The 15,235-nt window shown below is 42.2% G+C and overlaps 1 protein-coding gene across 2 annotated transcripts in view; it reads right to left on the reverse strand.

The window, feature by feature from the left end:
- The window catches only part of PPA2 (inorganic pyrophosphatase 2), an 82,056-nt gene extending 73,833 nt beyond the window's left edge, over window positions 1-8,223 (reverse strand). Inside the window, exon 1 of one of the 2 annotated variants that reach the window (XM_041759035.1) lies at window positions 7,984-8,223. In XM_041759035.1, coding sequence (XP_041614969.1) covers window positions 7,984-8,176 — 193 coding nt within the window. In that variant the 5' untranslated portion in view covers window positions 8,177-8,223. The remainder of the gene's footprint in view (window positions 1-7,983) is intronic. The other variant, XM_041759034.1, reaches the window with a different exon arrangement.
- Between the last annotated feature and the right edge of the window lie 7,012 nt (window positions 8,224-15,235).

Here is a 15,235-nt window from a genome sequence, read left to right on the forward strand (position 1 = left end):
AAAATTTAAATGGAAAGGACAGGGAAGATCTCCCTGATAGGTAATATTTCAGTACAGACCTAAATAAAGTAGGGAAGCAGGTCAAGCAGATATCAGGGAGGAACACTGCAGAGGCCAGGATGGCTGGAGCACACCAATCAAAAGGAAGAGTGGTAAGCAAAGAATTCAGAGAGGAAGCCCAGTATTAGATCACACAGGACTTTGTATACTGTGGTGAATATTTAAAATTTATTTTGAGCAAAATGAAAAGCCACTGGGGTTTGAGCAGAGCCTGGACACAATCTAACTTACATTTTAAAAGGATCGGGATCCCTGGGTGGCGCAGCGGTTTGGCGCCTGCCTTTGGCCCAGGGCGCGATCCTGGAGACCCGGGATCGAATCCCACATCGGGCTCCCGGTGCTTGGAGCCTGCTTCTCCCTCTGCCTGTGTCTCTGCCTCTCTCTCTCTCTCTCTGTGACTATCATAAATAAAAATTAAAAAAAAAAAAAATTTTAAAAGGATCAAGGTAACTCCTGTGTGGAAAGCAGTCTACAGGGGGACAAGATGGCAGCAGGGGAAGAATCAGGAGGCTACGACAATTGGTCAAGTGAAAGATGGATAAAGTGGCAAGGATGGGAAGTAGAGAGAAGTGACTATCTCCTGAATGTATTTCAAAAGCATAGCTGAAGGAGAAACTACTAAGCCAGAAGTGGGGTTAAGATAAGAAAGGCACCAGGAAGGATTGCTAAGTTACTGACTGCAGAAGTTGAGAACAGAAACAAGTGAGTGTGGAGAAGAATCAGTTTTGTAGGGGGATCCCTGGGTGGCTCAGCGGTTTAGTGCCTGCCTTTGGCCCAGGGCACGATCCTGGAATCCTGGGTTCAAGTCCCACATCGGGCTCCCGGCATGGAGCCTGCTTCTCCCTCCTCCTGTGTCTCTGCCTCTCTCTCTCTCTCTCTATCATAAATAGATAAATAAATCTTAAAAAAAAAAAAAAAAAGAATCAGTTTTGTACATGGTAACCTTGAGTTGTCTCTGAGACATTTAGGTGGGAAGACAATATGTTTATTGGATGTGTAAATCTTGAGTGCAAGAAGAGATTGGGGCTGTTACAAATCTGGGAGGCACAGATGGTATCTAAAGCTATGGGACTGAAAGGCATCACTTAGAGCAATAGCTATGGACAGCAAACTTTGGTCCATGGCCTGTTTTTATTTGTGTAAATACAGTTTCCTTGGAACAAAAGCCACATTCATACTTTTATTCTCTCTGGTTACTGTTGTGCTACAAAGGCAGAGCTAAGTAGTTGTGGCAGAGACCCTACAGCCTTCAAAGCCTACTATTCACTATCAGGGCCCTTTACAGAAAACATTAGCCAACTTCTGTCTTAGAGAATAAACAGATATGTGGGCTAAGTACTGAACTGTGGGGCATTTCAAAAGTTGAGTTCAGAAGTAAGAGGATCCAGAAAAGGAGACTGCTGGAGAAGCCATCAAAATAAAAGAGTGCTGTCCCAGAGACAAAAAAAAAAAAAATGTTTCAAGGAAGACAAAGTGATGACTGTGAAAGGTTCTGCTGATAATTCACGTAAGATAAGAACTTAGAACTGATCATTTTCTTTGTCACGTGGAAGTTGCATTTTGACAAAAGCAGTTTGGTAGAGTAGTAGTGAAAACCTGACTAAAGGTGATCCTTGACAATTTGGTTGATATTTAAGATTACACTAGAAAAACTGACGTGTACATGGGAAAAGCTTATTGAAGGGTCAGCTTCCCAAGGAGACATATGGGTAAGAAGTTGGCTATTCCACTGGGAGGTTTCCTAAGTGAGAATGCAGAGAGCTCTGCTGGAGCAACACCACTATTGGGCGTCTACTTTCCTCTTTCTTCAATTTCTGTAGAAGAAACCAGCCCATTCCACAAACGCCAAACCTGCATGATAAACATCTGCATGCTATTCCATAATAAAAGTTACATTAACTACCCCCCCCCCCCCCTAAAGCACCACATCCCACTCTCATCCTCCTCTCTCCTATCTGACATCAACAAGCCCACAACCACTCTGAGGTTATGCAAAGCAGTTTGGCTTCTTCTTATACTACAGACCTTTCAGCACATATACTTAAGGTGGTACTTCCTCCACAGTTTCATCAATAACTGCATCTCCGACTGTTCATCAAATTCTATAAATATTTTGAAATCTCCAGCTCTGATGAGTCCTCCTTATTTGTTGTTTCAGGATTATCCTTTTTTATTCACTTACTATCACTATAATAGGATATTCACTAGAAGGAAGAGCAAACAATTGTAGTCACCCTTACCATCTTGTCTCAGTATTTCACTTTGTCAAAAATAATAAACTAATTAATTCTTTCAGGCCCATCTATATACACTGGACATGGCTAAACAGTGTCAAGACTTTCCCTTCAACTAGACTAAAATGAGATTTTATTCTATTATTTTGCAAATTATCTGTATTTTTCTCTCATAACAGCAAGTTGTATTAGGATGAAAGTTTATTAATGGTAGTAGCAAGTGAGAAAATTGAATGGAGTGCAAAACTTGCATTTGATAATATGTATATACACCAAACAGCTACATGTATGCCAAATACCATCATACTACTGCATATCATTACTAAAACCATTTATAGAGATTCTCACTAGAGCCTTAACAATGACAAACACCAAATAAATACAAATAATTTTTCAATGTTCACATAATAACCATTATGTTCTATATATATAATTCAAATTCTGTGATATGAGTCAACTTAAAAAAACGTTACAGGAATTCATACACTTTAGACTCAAACACATATTGTATGGATTATTCTCAGGAAATTTTATTACATCCAAATGTATGGTACATTCAATGGCAGATTCCATCACCTACTACTCAAATGATGTACTCAAAAAAAGAAAACCTATAGTAATTTCAACTTAAGCATACATTATGAATGATACAACAAATTCATTTTAAAGAACTATAGGATTCATTCTCATTCCAAATAAAAGCAACATGAATTACCTACAGCACAGTGTCTCTAAGTGAACCAGTCACCTACACTATGTAACAAAAATGCGAACTATGAAAAGCATAGCTTCAACTCATTTTTTTTGAGAAAAACGCAAAAAAAAAGTGTTCTTTTTTTTTTTTTTTTAAAGTGAGACAGGGAAAGTGGGGGAAGAGGGGGCAGAGGGAGAGAGAGACAATCTTCAGCAATCTCCATGCTCTGCATGGAACCTGATGCAGGGTCTCCATCTCAAGACCCTGAGATCATGCATGGCCTGAGCCAGTATCAACATTATCAAGAGTCAGAGACCCAATGTATTGAGCCACCCAGGTGCCCCCATGAATTTTCAAGTTATTAAGAAAACAAACAAGGACATACAGACTATCAAAGTAATACTGACATGCAGTACCGCCTTTGGTCCTATATAAACAAGTCTAACTTCATTATGATTTCACAATTCAGAAGACTGCAGGGCAGTATCCATTAAAACTGAGATGGGGTGGGGGGCACCTGGGTGGCTCAGTGGGTTGAGCAACTGACTCTTATATTCAGCTGAGGTCATGTTTTCGGGGTTGTGAGATCGAGCCCTGCAAGGGGCTCCATGCTCAGAAGAGAGTCTGCTTCTCTCCCATTATTTTTACCCTTCACATAATATGACAAGACCTTTGGTCTGTCTTGAAGTCAAAAGGAAAAAAGAAATGACATTTATTAAATATTTACTATGTGCCATGTGTGAGACACTGATAAATCTTACACACTTGATCTCATTTAACTGCCACAGCAATTCTACATTAGTAGTGCTATCCCTATTTTGCAGATGAAGAAATTGAGCTGAGGGATGTCAAGTGATGCCCAAGACAATCAAGCTAGGCCTACCATCTAAGTGTTTTGACTATTAGTCTAAAACTCTTTGATACACTTGTTTTTTAAAAGTTTCAGAAATCATCTCACCCAGCACTTCCTCAACTGAATTGCATGAAACTCTAGAGTCACTAAGATATTAACAAATGTTCTGAGAGATAAGGGCTCTGGAGTTCAAACGTTTAGGACAAGTTACTTTGTATCAGGATTTCCCAGAAAATTCTGGGAAATTATGCACATTGTGCATAATTTTTATATGCATAGTTTATTATGCACATTGTGACTCTCTAAGAAGGTGATAAAATGGGAAGTGTTCTACTCATTTCTCAAATACCATGAAGGACTGTGTTTAAAGAAAACCTAATAATATTCTATGGTATGTTTTTGCTCAACTCAACACACTTTGGAAAATGACCATCTAGTCCAATCTCCTCTTTCCATGGTTTAATAAAATTGAGATACAGATAAATGACTCAGTCAAGGCCACAAAGGAAGTTAATAAATGGCCAAGGCTGGTACCAAGGAGATCTGATGATTCCTGCCAGGACACTCTTTCCCCTCTATCATCCTGTCTCACTTCAATACTGTTTCTACAAACTCCAACACCAAGTAAAACCGGGGGGGAAAAAGTATTAAACCTATCATTTATTCTGGTTCTTCTGAGTGGCAGTATAGAGAAACCATTTACAGAAATGAAGCTCAAAATGGTCTACCTCTGAGTGTACCGGTATTTCAGAGAACTGGGATATATTTGGAAATGTGGGAAAAGATTCCACTGTAATAAGCTGAGTAACACTTTTCAGCCAAGTTGTGCTACATTCAGGTTTTTCTTTTTAAGATTCTACTTATTTATTCATGAGAAATACATTGGGAGAGAGAGAGAGGCAGAGACACAGGCAGAGGGAGAAGCAGGCTCCATGCAGGGAGCCGGACGTGGGACTCGATCCCGGGTCTCCAGGATCACGCCCTGGGCTGGAGGCGGCGCTAAACCACGGAGCCACCCGGGCTGCCCAGGTTTTTCTTTCAAGTCCTGTAGAACTACACCCTAGTCCTGCGTGCGTCTACATGCAGGACATTTTGCCAAAGTTCAAAATATCCAATTTGAGACCATTTTTATACGAAACTATTTGTTCAGTTTTCCTCTTACTCTTTTACCTTAAAGGGGCTTCCTTTCACTTCGTCCTCCCCTGCCAGCAAGCAGTAAACAGCCCCAAGCCAAGCGTGCCCCCTGGCGGTTTAGATCAGGAACTGCTTAATGTGACATCCCTTCCAATTAGTAGCTCACCTCCTGGCCCCTCCCCCAAACCACACTCTTCTAATTCTTACCATTTGCTTCAGTAAAACCTTCTCTTTTCTATCATTTATCCTCAGTGAAAAAAAAAAAAGGCACTTTTGGCATTCTAGTTACTTAAAAATCGTCTAAGTACACTTGTAGCTAGAGAAACAAACCACAGTGAAAGGCCAATATAGCCTTGGAAATGCCCTAAGAGAAGCCCTGCCCCAGGGCTTTCGAGGATAATTGGCACTGAGAAGGACCTTGAAGATCACTGCTAGGTCTACTGCATTATTTTACAGGTAAAACAAACAAACAAAAACCAAGAAATGAGGGAATTACCTGCCCAAATAACACAGAGTTCATGGCAAAGTCAGGATGAAGGCCTAGGAGTTGTCATTTCAAAGCCAGTGCAATGTCAACTAGGCCATATGCCCCAGGCTCCTCAAGACTGTTTTTCTTATTAACATTCAAGTAAAATATTTTTTAGTGTTTACATATTTTTCCTTAATTATTTATATTGATATTATGGCTCTCTCGAGAGCAGGGCCCATAAATCTCCTTAGTGCCGTGTCCAACAGTATCTAGCACGCTTCATAAATATTTACTTTCTTCATCCATTATTGCTGTACTTATTGCAAATCTAGAATATTTTCCCCATGTTATGCGTTTAGACGAGCTAACAACCTAACTACCATTTCACAACACTCTTTCTATAGGAAACTGTGCCCCAAATTGATGGGGAACAAAAGGCTAGCTGAGGACAAAGCAGAAGCTCACACCCTGCAGCCCCCCTTCTCCACCCCCACCCCTACCCCACCCGTGCGTGACATTCCTCAGGCACTCCTGGAAGTCCTAAAGCTAAAGGAAAGGAAAAACAAATAGTTAACTTAGGGCTATTATAGTCCTAGAGACGGGAGTCTCCCACAATTTACAAAATGCCTTAGTGATTTACAAGAAAAAAGCATCCTTACCTAAATTCCAGAAGGAAACTCCCTACAGTCTTAATGTAATGATTTACTAGAGAGAAAAACAACCTTAACTTGACTATGGCAAGAGCTCCAGGATCTTCTAGGTCCTCTTTAGCATATGAAAATCCTTTTGAAACTTCCCTTTCCTTACCTCCCCCAACTCCCAGATACACAATCAGCTACCCCTCAAAGCCCAGGACAGCAGTCCTTCCTGCCCCAGGGTCCCTCTCCGTGCTTTCATGAAAACCACCATTTTGGACCAAAGATGCCTCAAGAAATCTTTCTTGGTCCTCGCCTGGGATCTCACTCCTACCAAACCTCACCTATATTCCAAAACCACATTCAAATCATCACACCATACATAACCTACTGGAACACATTCCATTCAGAATTTGGGACGTCTTGATAAGGGTTCCTCTGCACCACCTGATGAGTCCGGACTGGACAAGAATGGGAAAGAATATGCACCATAGAGGGAAACAGCAATCAATTTTGAAGACCCTGGTTATTTTAGCATCAGTTGCATTCATAATCGCAAAGCTATACTATCTCAGTTTTCTCTCCCATAAAATACTACTCTTCGATCCTAAGTTCATGTAAGAAACGTCAAGCATTTTATAAATCACAGGTATCAGGAATGATTGCAGGTATTACTTATAATACCTGTAGTATAATTTATATTGTGGACGCTCTGACTAATCACCTGTAATATAATTGGTATTACAGGCACTGACTCATCACTTTCTAGACGCGTTATCATGAAATTCTTACAGCCCTGTTTTGCAGATAAGAAAAAAAAAAAAAAATCAAGGTGTGGCAGGTTAAGAAACTCGTCCGGGGTCGCTGGGTCACATCACAGAGCTGAGAGCTGAAAACTTCAGGATTCGAGCTTCGCTCTGAAAGCCTCCAAAGCTGGTGCTCCTAAAAGATGGGAATTAAGGCAAGAAAAGATTTTACAGGAAAAAAAAAAAGGTGGGGGGGGGGGGACGCCTGGGTCGTTCAGTGGTTGAGCGTCTGCCTTTGGCTGAGGTCGTGATCCCCAGGTCCCGGGATCGAGTCCTGCATCGGGCTCCCTGCGTGGAGCCTGCCTCTCTCTCTCTCTGTGTGTCTTTCATGAATAAATAAAATCTTTTTTTTTTTTTTTTTTTTTTTTTTTTTAAAAAAAGGTACTACTCCCTTCAGGGCTCGGAAATCAGTGAGGCACGAAAGCAAGTCTTCCAATCTGGGTATTGTCGCCTACACACAGTGAAATATGTGGGTGCAAAGAAAAATGAGAATAAATGACGGCGACCTGGGTCCTCTCCGGCCTCGGGCGGCCACCGCGGCGCCCCGCACTTGGCTTCGCCCTCTGGGGCGCGCCCGTGAGAGGACGGGGGCGCGCAGCCCGCAGCCAGCGAGGTCGCACAGCGCGTGCAAACACGGGACCGCAGAGCCCAGCTTCTGGGAGCGGATCCCTCGCGGGAGCCCCCCGCCCGCGCCCCCCGCCCCCGCCCCCGCCCGCGCGCCCCCGCCCGCGCCCCCGCCCCCGCCCGCGCGCCCCCGCCCGCGCCCCCGCCCCCGCCCGCGCGCCCCCGCCCGCGCCCCCGCCCGCGCCCCCGCCCCCGCCCGCGCCCGCGCGCCCGCGCCCCCAGGACGCGCGCTGCACGCGGCAGCCGCGGGGCTGCGGGGCCCGGGGGGAGGCGCGGGGGGCCGCGGCTGTCTTCCGGGAGCCCCGCGCCGCAGCAGGGCGGGGGATGGGGCGCCCCCGCGGCGCGGAGGTGGCCTCGGCCGCTCCGCCACCCCCGCGGGGCCGGGGAAGGAGCGAGGAGGCCGCCCGGGCGGCCCAGGCCCCACCCCGCCCTCCCCTGCGCGCCGCCCGCCGGGGGCCCCCGCGAGCTACTTACGGAAGAAGAGGCGGTACCCGGGGGAGCGGGGCTGGCCGCGCTCCTCCGTGCGGTAGGAGGCCATGGCGCGGTGCGGGCCAGGCCCTGCGCGCGCTCCCCGGGGCGCGCGGGCGGCAGCGGGGGGCCCCGCGCGCCAGCCCCAGCCCCAGCCCCAGCCCCAGCCGGCGCGCAGGAGCGGCAGCAGCGCGCGCATGGCGTCCGCGGCCGTCGGGCTCCGCGCAGGGCGGCGCTGGGGGACCCTGGCCCGGCCGCGCGCCGGCGCCCCCTACTGGCCGGAGCCGTCACTCCCGCCCCGGGCTCGGATGGGGAGCCCCGCCCGCCCGCCCTCCCGGGGGTCCCCTGGTGACCGCGCGGCGGGGTGCCCTGTGCCCAAGCGGGGCCAGGGTTCAAGGCTGAGCCAGAGAACGCCCGGCACCGCCGAGGAGCTCGCGGCCACGTATGACCGCAGACGTGCATCCGTGCCTCCGCTCGTGCGCTCACTGTTCACTAGCACAACATTATCCTGATTATAATGATTCAGTGTTGAGTGATTGTGCGCAGCCCGGGTGGCCAGAGGTTTAGCGCCGCCTGCAGCCCGGGCTGTGGTCCTGGAGACCCGGGATCGAGTCCCACGTCGGGCTCCCTGCGTGGAGCCTGCTTCTCCCTCTGCCTGTGTCTCTGCCTGTGTCTCTCTGTCTCTCTCTCTGAATTAAAAAATATATATATAGAGAGAGAGAGAGAGAGAGAGAGAGATTGTTCTGTGCCAGGCACTGGCCCAGAGCCCGTCTAACGAAGGAGACAAGCTTTACACCCACAGAGACGTCGTTGTAAGACATCAGACCTTGTGAAGATTTGACCTTGACGCTGACTTCTAGAACAACAACAACAACAACAAAAATACATGAGTAACTTCAAACGCCGTCTCCTTCCTTCATGAGGCTTTTTCCTACTAAACCCAACTAGAGGTGATTTATCCTTTTAATTAATTAACTTATCCTTCTGACGTTTTCACTTCTACAATGGCACTTAATGAGCCAGACACTCAGAAATTAAGATTTAGGGTCCTTGCAGGATGCAGCAGCCTGCCCTGCCCTGCGTATAATGGCTCCTTTGTTGTGGCCGTAAACTGCTCCTGGAAGTCCCTTTTACCAAATCTTTCTATTAGCATGTGACATTTTGATTATCCACTTTACAGAAAAACTTGGAAGAAACAGTTTTCCAAAGGCAGTATCTCCACTTCATACTCTCTCCCCATCTCAATTCAAATATGCTTCCTCTACCTTCTCCAGATCACATTGTGAAGTCCAAGTCTTACAATAAATCTTTCTTTTCCAGAAGAAAGCAGTAAAAATAAATAAATAAATAAACAAACAAACAAACATCTAAAGAAAATTTAATACGTTATTCAATCTGAAAGTGAAAGCAAAAATAGCAATTTTGCAAAAAATAGGCCAAAAAAAAGTGCACCTATGCTCTTTGCAAAAATTAAGTGGAATGGTTTTAATTAAAAGAGAAAGCATCTTTTGGGGTCCTTCAGTGGCTCAGTTAGTTAACTGTGCTTTCAGCTCAGGTCATGATCTCAGGGTCCTGGGATGGAGCTCTGCATGGGGCTTCATGCTCAGCAGGAAGCATGCTTCTTCCTGTCCCTTTGCCTGTGCTCTCCCTGCTTGTGTGCTCTCTATATATCAAATAAACAAATAAAATCTTTTAAAGAGAGAGAAGGAATTTTTAAAATAATCTTTTAAGGTACTGTAATAAAAATTGGCTTCTAAGTGAAATGTTAATATACACAATGAATACATAAGTTCATGAAAAATATAATTCTAACTTAAAATCCTGGCTCTTGCAACATAAGACAAACATATTTGCAAATATTAATTTATATTAAGTCATGATATGGATCTGATTTTTTAAAATTAGTTGAAACAAACCTTTACTTACAAAATCTGCAAACAGAAATCTTACAAAGATGGTTCTATAGCCACCATATAACTTACATAGGTTAATACTTACATCTAGGTAGTGGTCAGAATTTTGATCAACATAAATGTCTGGTTGTAGGTGATATAGGGCTCTCCCATGTGAGAGAGCCAAGTTATTTCTATTTGTTACTCTTACATGTTTAATTTCCATTGCTAAGGTCACCCTCATAGTTCAAAATGGCTGCTACAGCTCCAACCATCACATCTTCATTTCACCTAGGAAGAAAGAAAGAAAGAAAGAAAGAAAGAAAGAAAGAAAGAAAGAAAGAAGGCTGTGCCCCTTCCCTTAAGAACACATCCCAGAAACTGTAACATTACTTTTATTTGCATTATATTGAGCAACACTTAGTCTACTGGCCACAACTAACTCTAAACTAGCAGCTTTTTTTCTGAATCAACAGAGGCCTAGATAAAAACTGGATGTCATACTACTACAGAAGAAAGGGAAAATGAATACTGGAGGACAACCAGCAGTCTGCCACAAATGTCATTTTCTTTCCCTATTGTCCAACTTCCTTGGAAAGATCTGTGAGAATTCTACATATTTCTACTCCAACTGTGAACTGGGTTCACATTCTTCCCAACTAGACACCTGGCTTCTTTCAATTTCACCAATTACTTCATGGCAGTTAAAATTAAGAGACTGGTTTACCCAATTTCCAGAAAGGATCTCTGGGAGATATTGTCAGTAACCCCTTAGACTCTACTTAGATTGCAGATCATAAAATGTTTTTGTTGACTGTGGTGGCTTCATATGTAAGTTTGATTAGGTTAAACTGTGAGTCAGACTCTCCCATAAAGGGGGGGCGGGATTTCTTTTGTGCATATGTCATAGCGGAAATTCAATTTTGTTTCCTCATGTAGAAAAAAAAGCTTAATTGTTCTATTAACCTTTGAAGTTCAGATGTTTCAATGAGATAAACCCTGAGACCAAGTTGTGGCTAATTTCTAATGATCTGTAGATTCTTAGGATAAGACCAAACCTGGCAGAGTGTTCTGGAGCTGAAGTGGGTTGTCCAGTGAAGAGCCTTTATAACTCCAATGACTGGATATGGGCTTCCCTAGAAAGGGTATGATATGGATGAAGCAGCAAAGGCCACCCCTGAGAAGACTGGCAATCAAATCAAAAGTCTTTCATGAAAGGTGGCACAAAACCAGCGTCTCCCATAACTATGAAACTGTAGTAGAGATAGGAGTTGGTGCTAGCGAAAAATGAGATAATTATTGAATCCCAATTCTGTTTCTGCTTTTAGTTTTGGTAAATGTAACACAAAATACAACTTGGATAGAGGTGTCATTTTCTGAAATGCTGGATTATCCTGATAGGACATAAAAGAATTTTGGAATTGTGGAGTAGTCATTTATGTGTGATATTGTGTAAAAGCAGCATGTGTCTCTACAATTAATTGTTATCCTTACCTAAAACATGATAAATAAATAAATTTTAAAACCTGCTAATTGCCATCGCTCACGCTTGCTAGCCAATAGCTAACTTTAGGGCCTGGGCTATGAAACAGTCGGATTCAATATAAGTAATGAGAATTTTAAAGTAATTTTGAATATTTTCTAATTTATCTGTTTAGGAACATACAAAATATTTCTCTGGCCTTTTGAATACTTTATCTAAAGGACAACTTTGAAAATATTTTCATGTTACCAACTATTTAAAACATCTGTCATACTATCTAATAAATGTTGCAAAAGTATGTCTAAATGTTACTTAGAGTTCATGTTCATCCTCCATTTGTGAGCCACATTTTTCCTTCTAAATACATGTCGAAGTTCCAGATCACTTCTCACTTAAAAATTGACTATTATTGTACTGAGGAACAAAGTTATTATCATGACAATACAACGAAACAACAGGATTTTTATCTGCTAACTTTAGATCTTGAAATATCTTATATTAAATGCTGTCTTGATTTTATATCAAGATTTATGGTTTTTTAAAAGATTTTATTTATTCATGAGAGATACAGAGAGAGAGGCAGAGACACAGGCAAAGGGAGAAGGAGGCTCCACGCAGGGAGTCCAATGTGGGACTCAATCCCAGGACTCCAGGATCGCGCCCTGAGCCGAAAGGCAGAGACTCAACCGCTGAGCCACTGAGGCGTTCCTATATTTAGTTTTATAAAAGCTATGATACCTCAAGAGAATAAGAGAAGCTGCAGATGGGAGAAAATATTTGCAAAAGATATATCTGATAAAGTACTATGACCAAAATATACAAAGAACTCTTAAAAATGAAATATAAGAAAATAAACAACCTAATTTTAAAAATGGTTAAAAAGGGATGCTTCGGTGGCTCAGTGATTGAGCATCTGCCTTGGCTGAGGGAGCGATCCTGGCGTGCCAGGATCGAGTCCCAGATCAGGCTTCTCACAGGGAGACGGCTTCTCCCTCTGTCTATATCTCTGCCTCTCTCTGTATCTTTCATGAATAAATAAATAAAAATTTTAAAATAAATAAAAATGGTTAAAAGAAGGAAATAACAAAATAGGGAGAAATACTGCAGTGATTAAATAAGTTTGTGGGTGACAGAACCTATTAGTTGCCCCCCAACATCAGTACTCTTCTTTTACAGCAAAAGAATGTTGACTTTTCCAAATAAAAACTATACTTTCCAGCTTCCCTTACAATAGGTATCACCACATAATTAAAGTCCACCAATGGGACATCTAGGGACATTCCTTAGGAAAATCTGGTATACACACACACACACACACACACACACACACACAAACACACACAGAGCAGAATATTGTTCAGTCATGAGAAAGAAGGAAATCTTGTCATTTGTGACAACATGGAAGGAACCTGAGGGCATATTATGCTAAGTGAAATAAGCCAGACAGAGAAAGACAATACTACATGATCTCACTTACATGTGGAATGAAGAAAGAAAGAAGAAAGGAGAAAGAAAGAAAGAAAGAAAGAAAGAAAGAAAGAAAGAAAGAAAGAAAGAAAGAAAGAAAGAAAGAAAGAAAGAAAGAAAGAAAGAAAGAAAAGCTGAATTCACAGAACCAGAGTAGAATAGTAGTTGCCATGGACTAGGGTCTGGAAGAAACAGGGAGATGTTGGTCAAACATCACAAATTTCCAGTTGTTAAGTTCTAGGGCTCTACTGTACACCATGGTGACCATAGTCATGCTAAGAGAATAGATCTTAAATATTCTTAACACACACACATAAAAAAAAAAAAGGAAATCATGTCAGGTGATGAAGCTATTAACTAACATTATTTTGGTAATGGTTTTGCAATATATATGTATGCATCAACTCATCACACTGTACACCTTAAACTCGCACGATCTTAAGTGTCAGTTTTATCTCAATAAAGCTGAGATGGGGAGGAGACAGAGGCAGTTAACTGTTCCTTTACATCTTCCTCTTCATCATTTCTTGCATTCTGTTACTTAGAATTTAGATACTACCTTGTCCATAAAAAAAGGGCCATCCCCTTGATGAACAGAGCTGTGAGCTGAAAGAAGTTTACACTCCAGAGGATTTTGTGAAGCAAAGCTGCCACAAAGCTCTAGAATATATACCTTTGAACTTTAACATGAAAGAGAAATAAATATCTATCTTATTTATCCACCAATATTCTTTTCTTGTTTGTTTTCTGGTTCTCCCAGCTGAATTTAATTCTAATCTTAATTTTTTTCTTCTTGCATAGAAAATATGTTGGGAGAAATTCTGACTAATTGAAAGCCCCTTCTTTACTACCTATATAATTTCATTCAAAATGTTGCAAAAATATTGCCTGAACTGTTGCTTATGAAGTATTTAAACTAAGTTACTTGTATTAATAAGAAAAAATATGTAATAAGTTCAATGCTAAAAAACTAACTGAAATTATATTAAATTTTTTTTTAATTTTTATTTATTTATGATAGTCACAGAGAGATAGAGAGAGAGGCAGAGACACAGGCAGAGGGAGAAGCAGGCTCCATGCACCGGGAGCCCGACGTGGGATTCGATCCCGGGTCTCCAGGATCGCGCCCTGGGCCAAAGGCAGGCGCGAAACCGCTGCGCCACCCAGGGATCCCTGAAATTATATTAAAAGAGCATTTTAGTTGAAATCTTAAGCAGACTGGCAGAAAATTTTTGCAAGACTCATATGTGATATAGAACCAGTATCCGAAATATACCCAAAGGACCCAAAAACTTAACAACAAGAAAATAAATAACCCAACTAAAAAGTAGGGAAGAGCTCTGAGGAGACACCCGACCATAGAAAAGATCCCCCACATCATTTGTCATTGGGAAGATGCAAATTAAAGCAACAATGAGATACCACTACACTCAGAATGGCTAACATCCAAAACACTGACAACACCAAATGCTTCCAAGGTGTGGGGCAACAGGAACTCTCATTAATTGCTAATGGGAATGGAAAATGCTACAGTGACTTTGGAAGATAGTTTGGCAGTTTCTTACAAAACTAAACATATTCTTACGATACAACCCAATAGTCATGCTCCTTAGTATTTTTCAAAATGAACTGAAAACTTACGTCCACACAAAAAGTTGCACATGGATGTTTATAACCACCTTATTCATAATTGCCCAGACTGGAAAACAACCACGATGTCCTCCAAGAGGTGAATGGGTAAAGAAACTGTGGTCCAAAATAATAAATAAATAAATAAAATTTAAACAAGTGTCCTAATTATACAATTTTACCCACCTTTTTTACCACCCCCAACTCCGATATCTTAATAGAAGAGCTTAAATTCTCAGAGGTCCATTTCTGAAGAGTTACTGAACATCTACTTTGAAATATACATTTTCCTCCTACATATACAGCTATTAAATAGCAACTAATTTTAGCTCCCACTTTGAAGGCTTCTTAAAATGGATTAGATGGGCTTCTGAATGAAGCAATAATTCACTGGTAATCATTTTTCTCTTCATACTTCACAAATATCAGATATATCGGCCAGATCCATACCAGTTGGATGGATCCAATTCAGTTGGATGTTTTTATGAAAATTCTCGAAAAGATTGTTCAACTCAATATTAGGACATAGGTCTGGTACCTTGGATCAAGGGAGTATACTATACATTTGGTCCAAGTGAAAAAGAAATTCCCAGTGGATTTGGCACCTCTCACTATCCCCAACAGAGAGCAAATGGCAGCAGAGCTCTGCAACTTTAGTCTTGGGAGCTCAGCCTTTGGGATGACTAACGGCAAATTGTATGTTTTTGTTTTTGTTTTTGTTTTTTTTCTGAAGTGACATTGTTTCAAAGTTCTTTGCGTTAACTTTCCACTATCAGAATAGTCACTG

This window comes from Vulpes lagopus, chromosome 6 (assembly GCF_018345385.1).
Source record: "Vulpes lagopus strain Blue_001 chromosome 6, ASM1834538v1, whole genome shotgun sequence".
In the NCBI taxonomy this organism is placed as follows: domain Eukaryota; kingdom Metazoa; phylum Chordata; class Mammalia; order Carnivora; family Canidae; genus Vulpes; species Vulpes lagopus.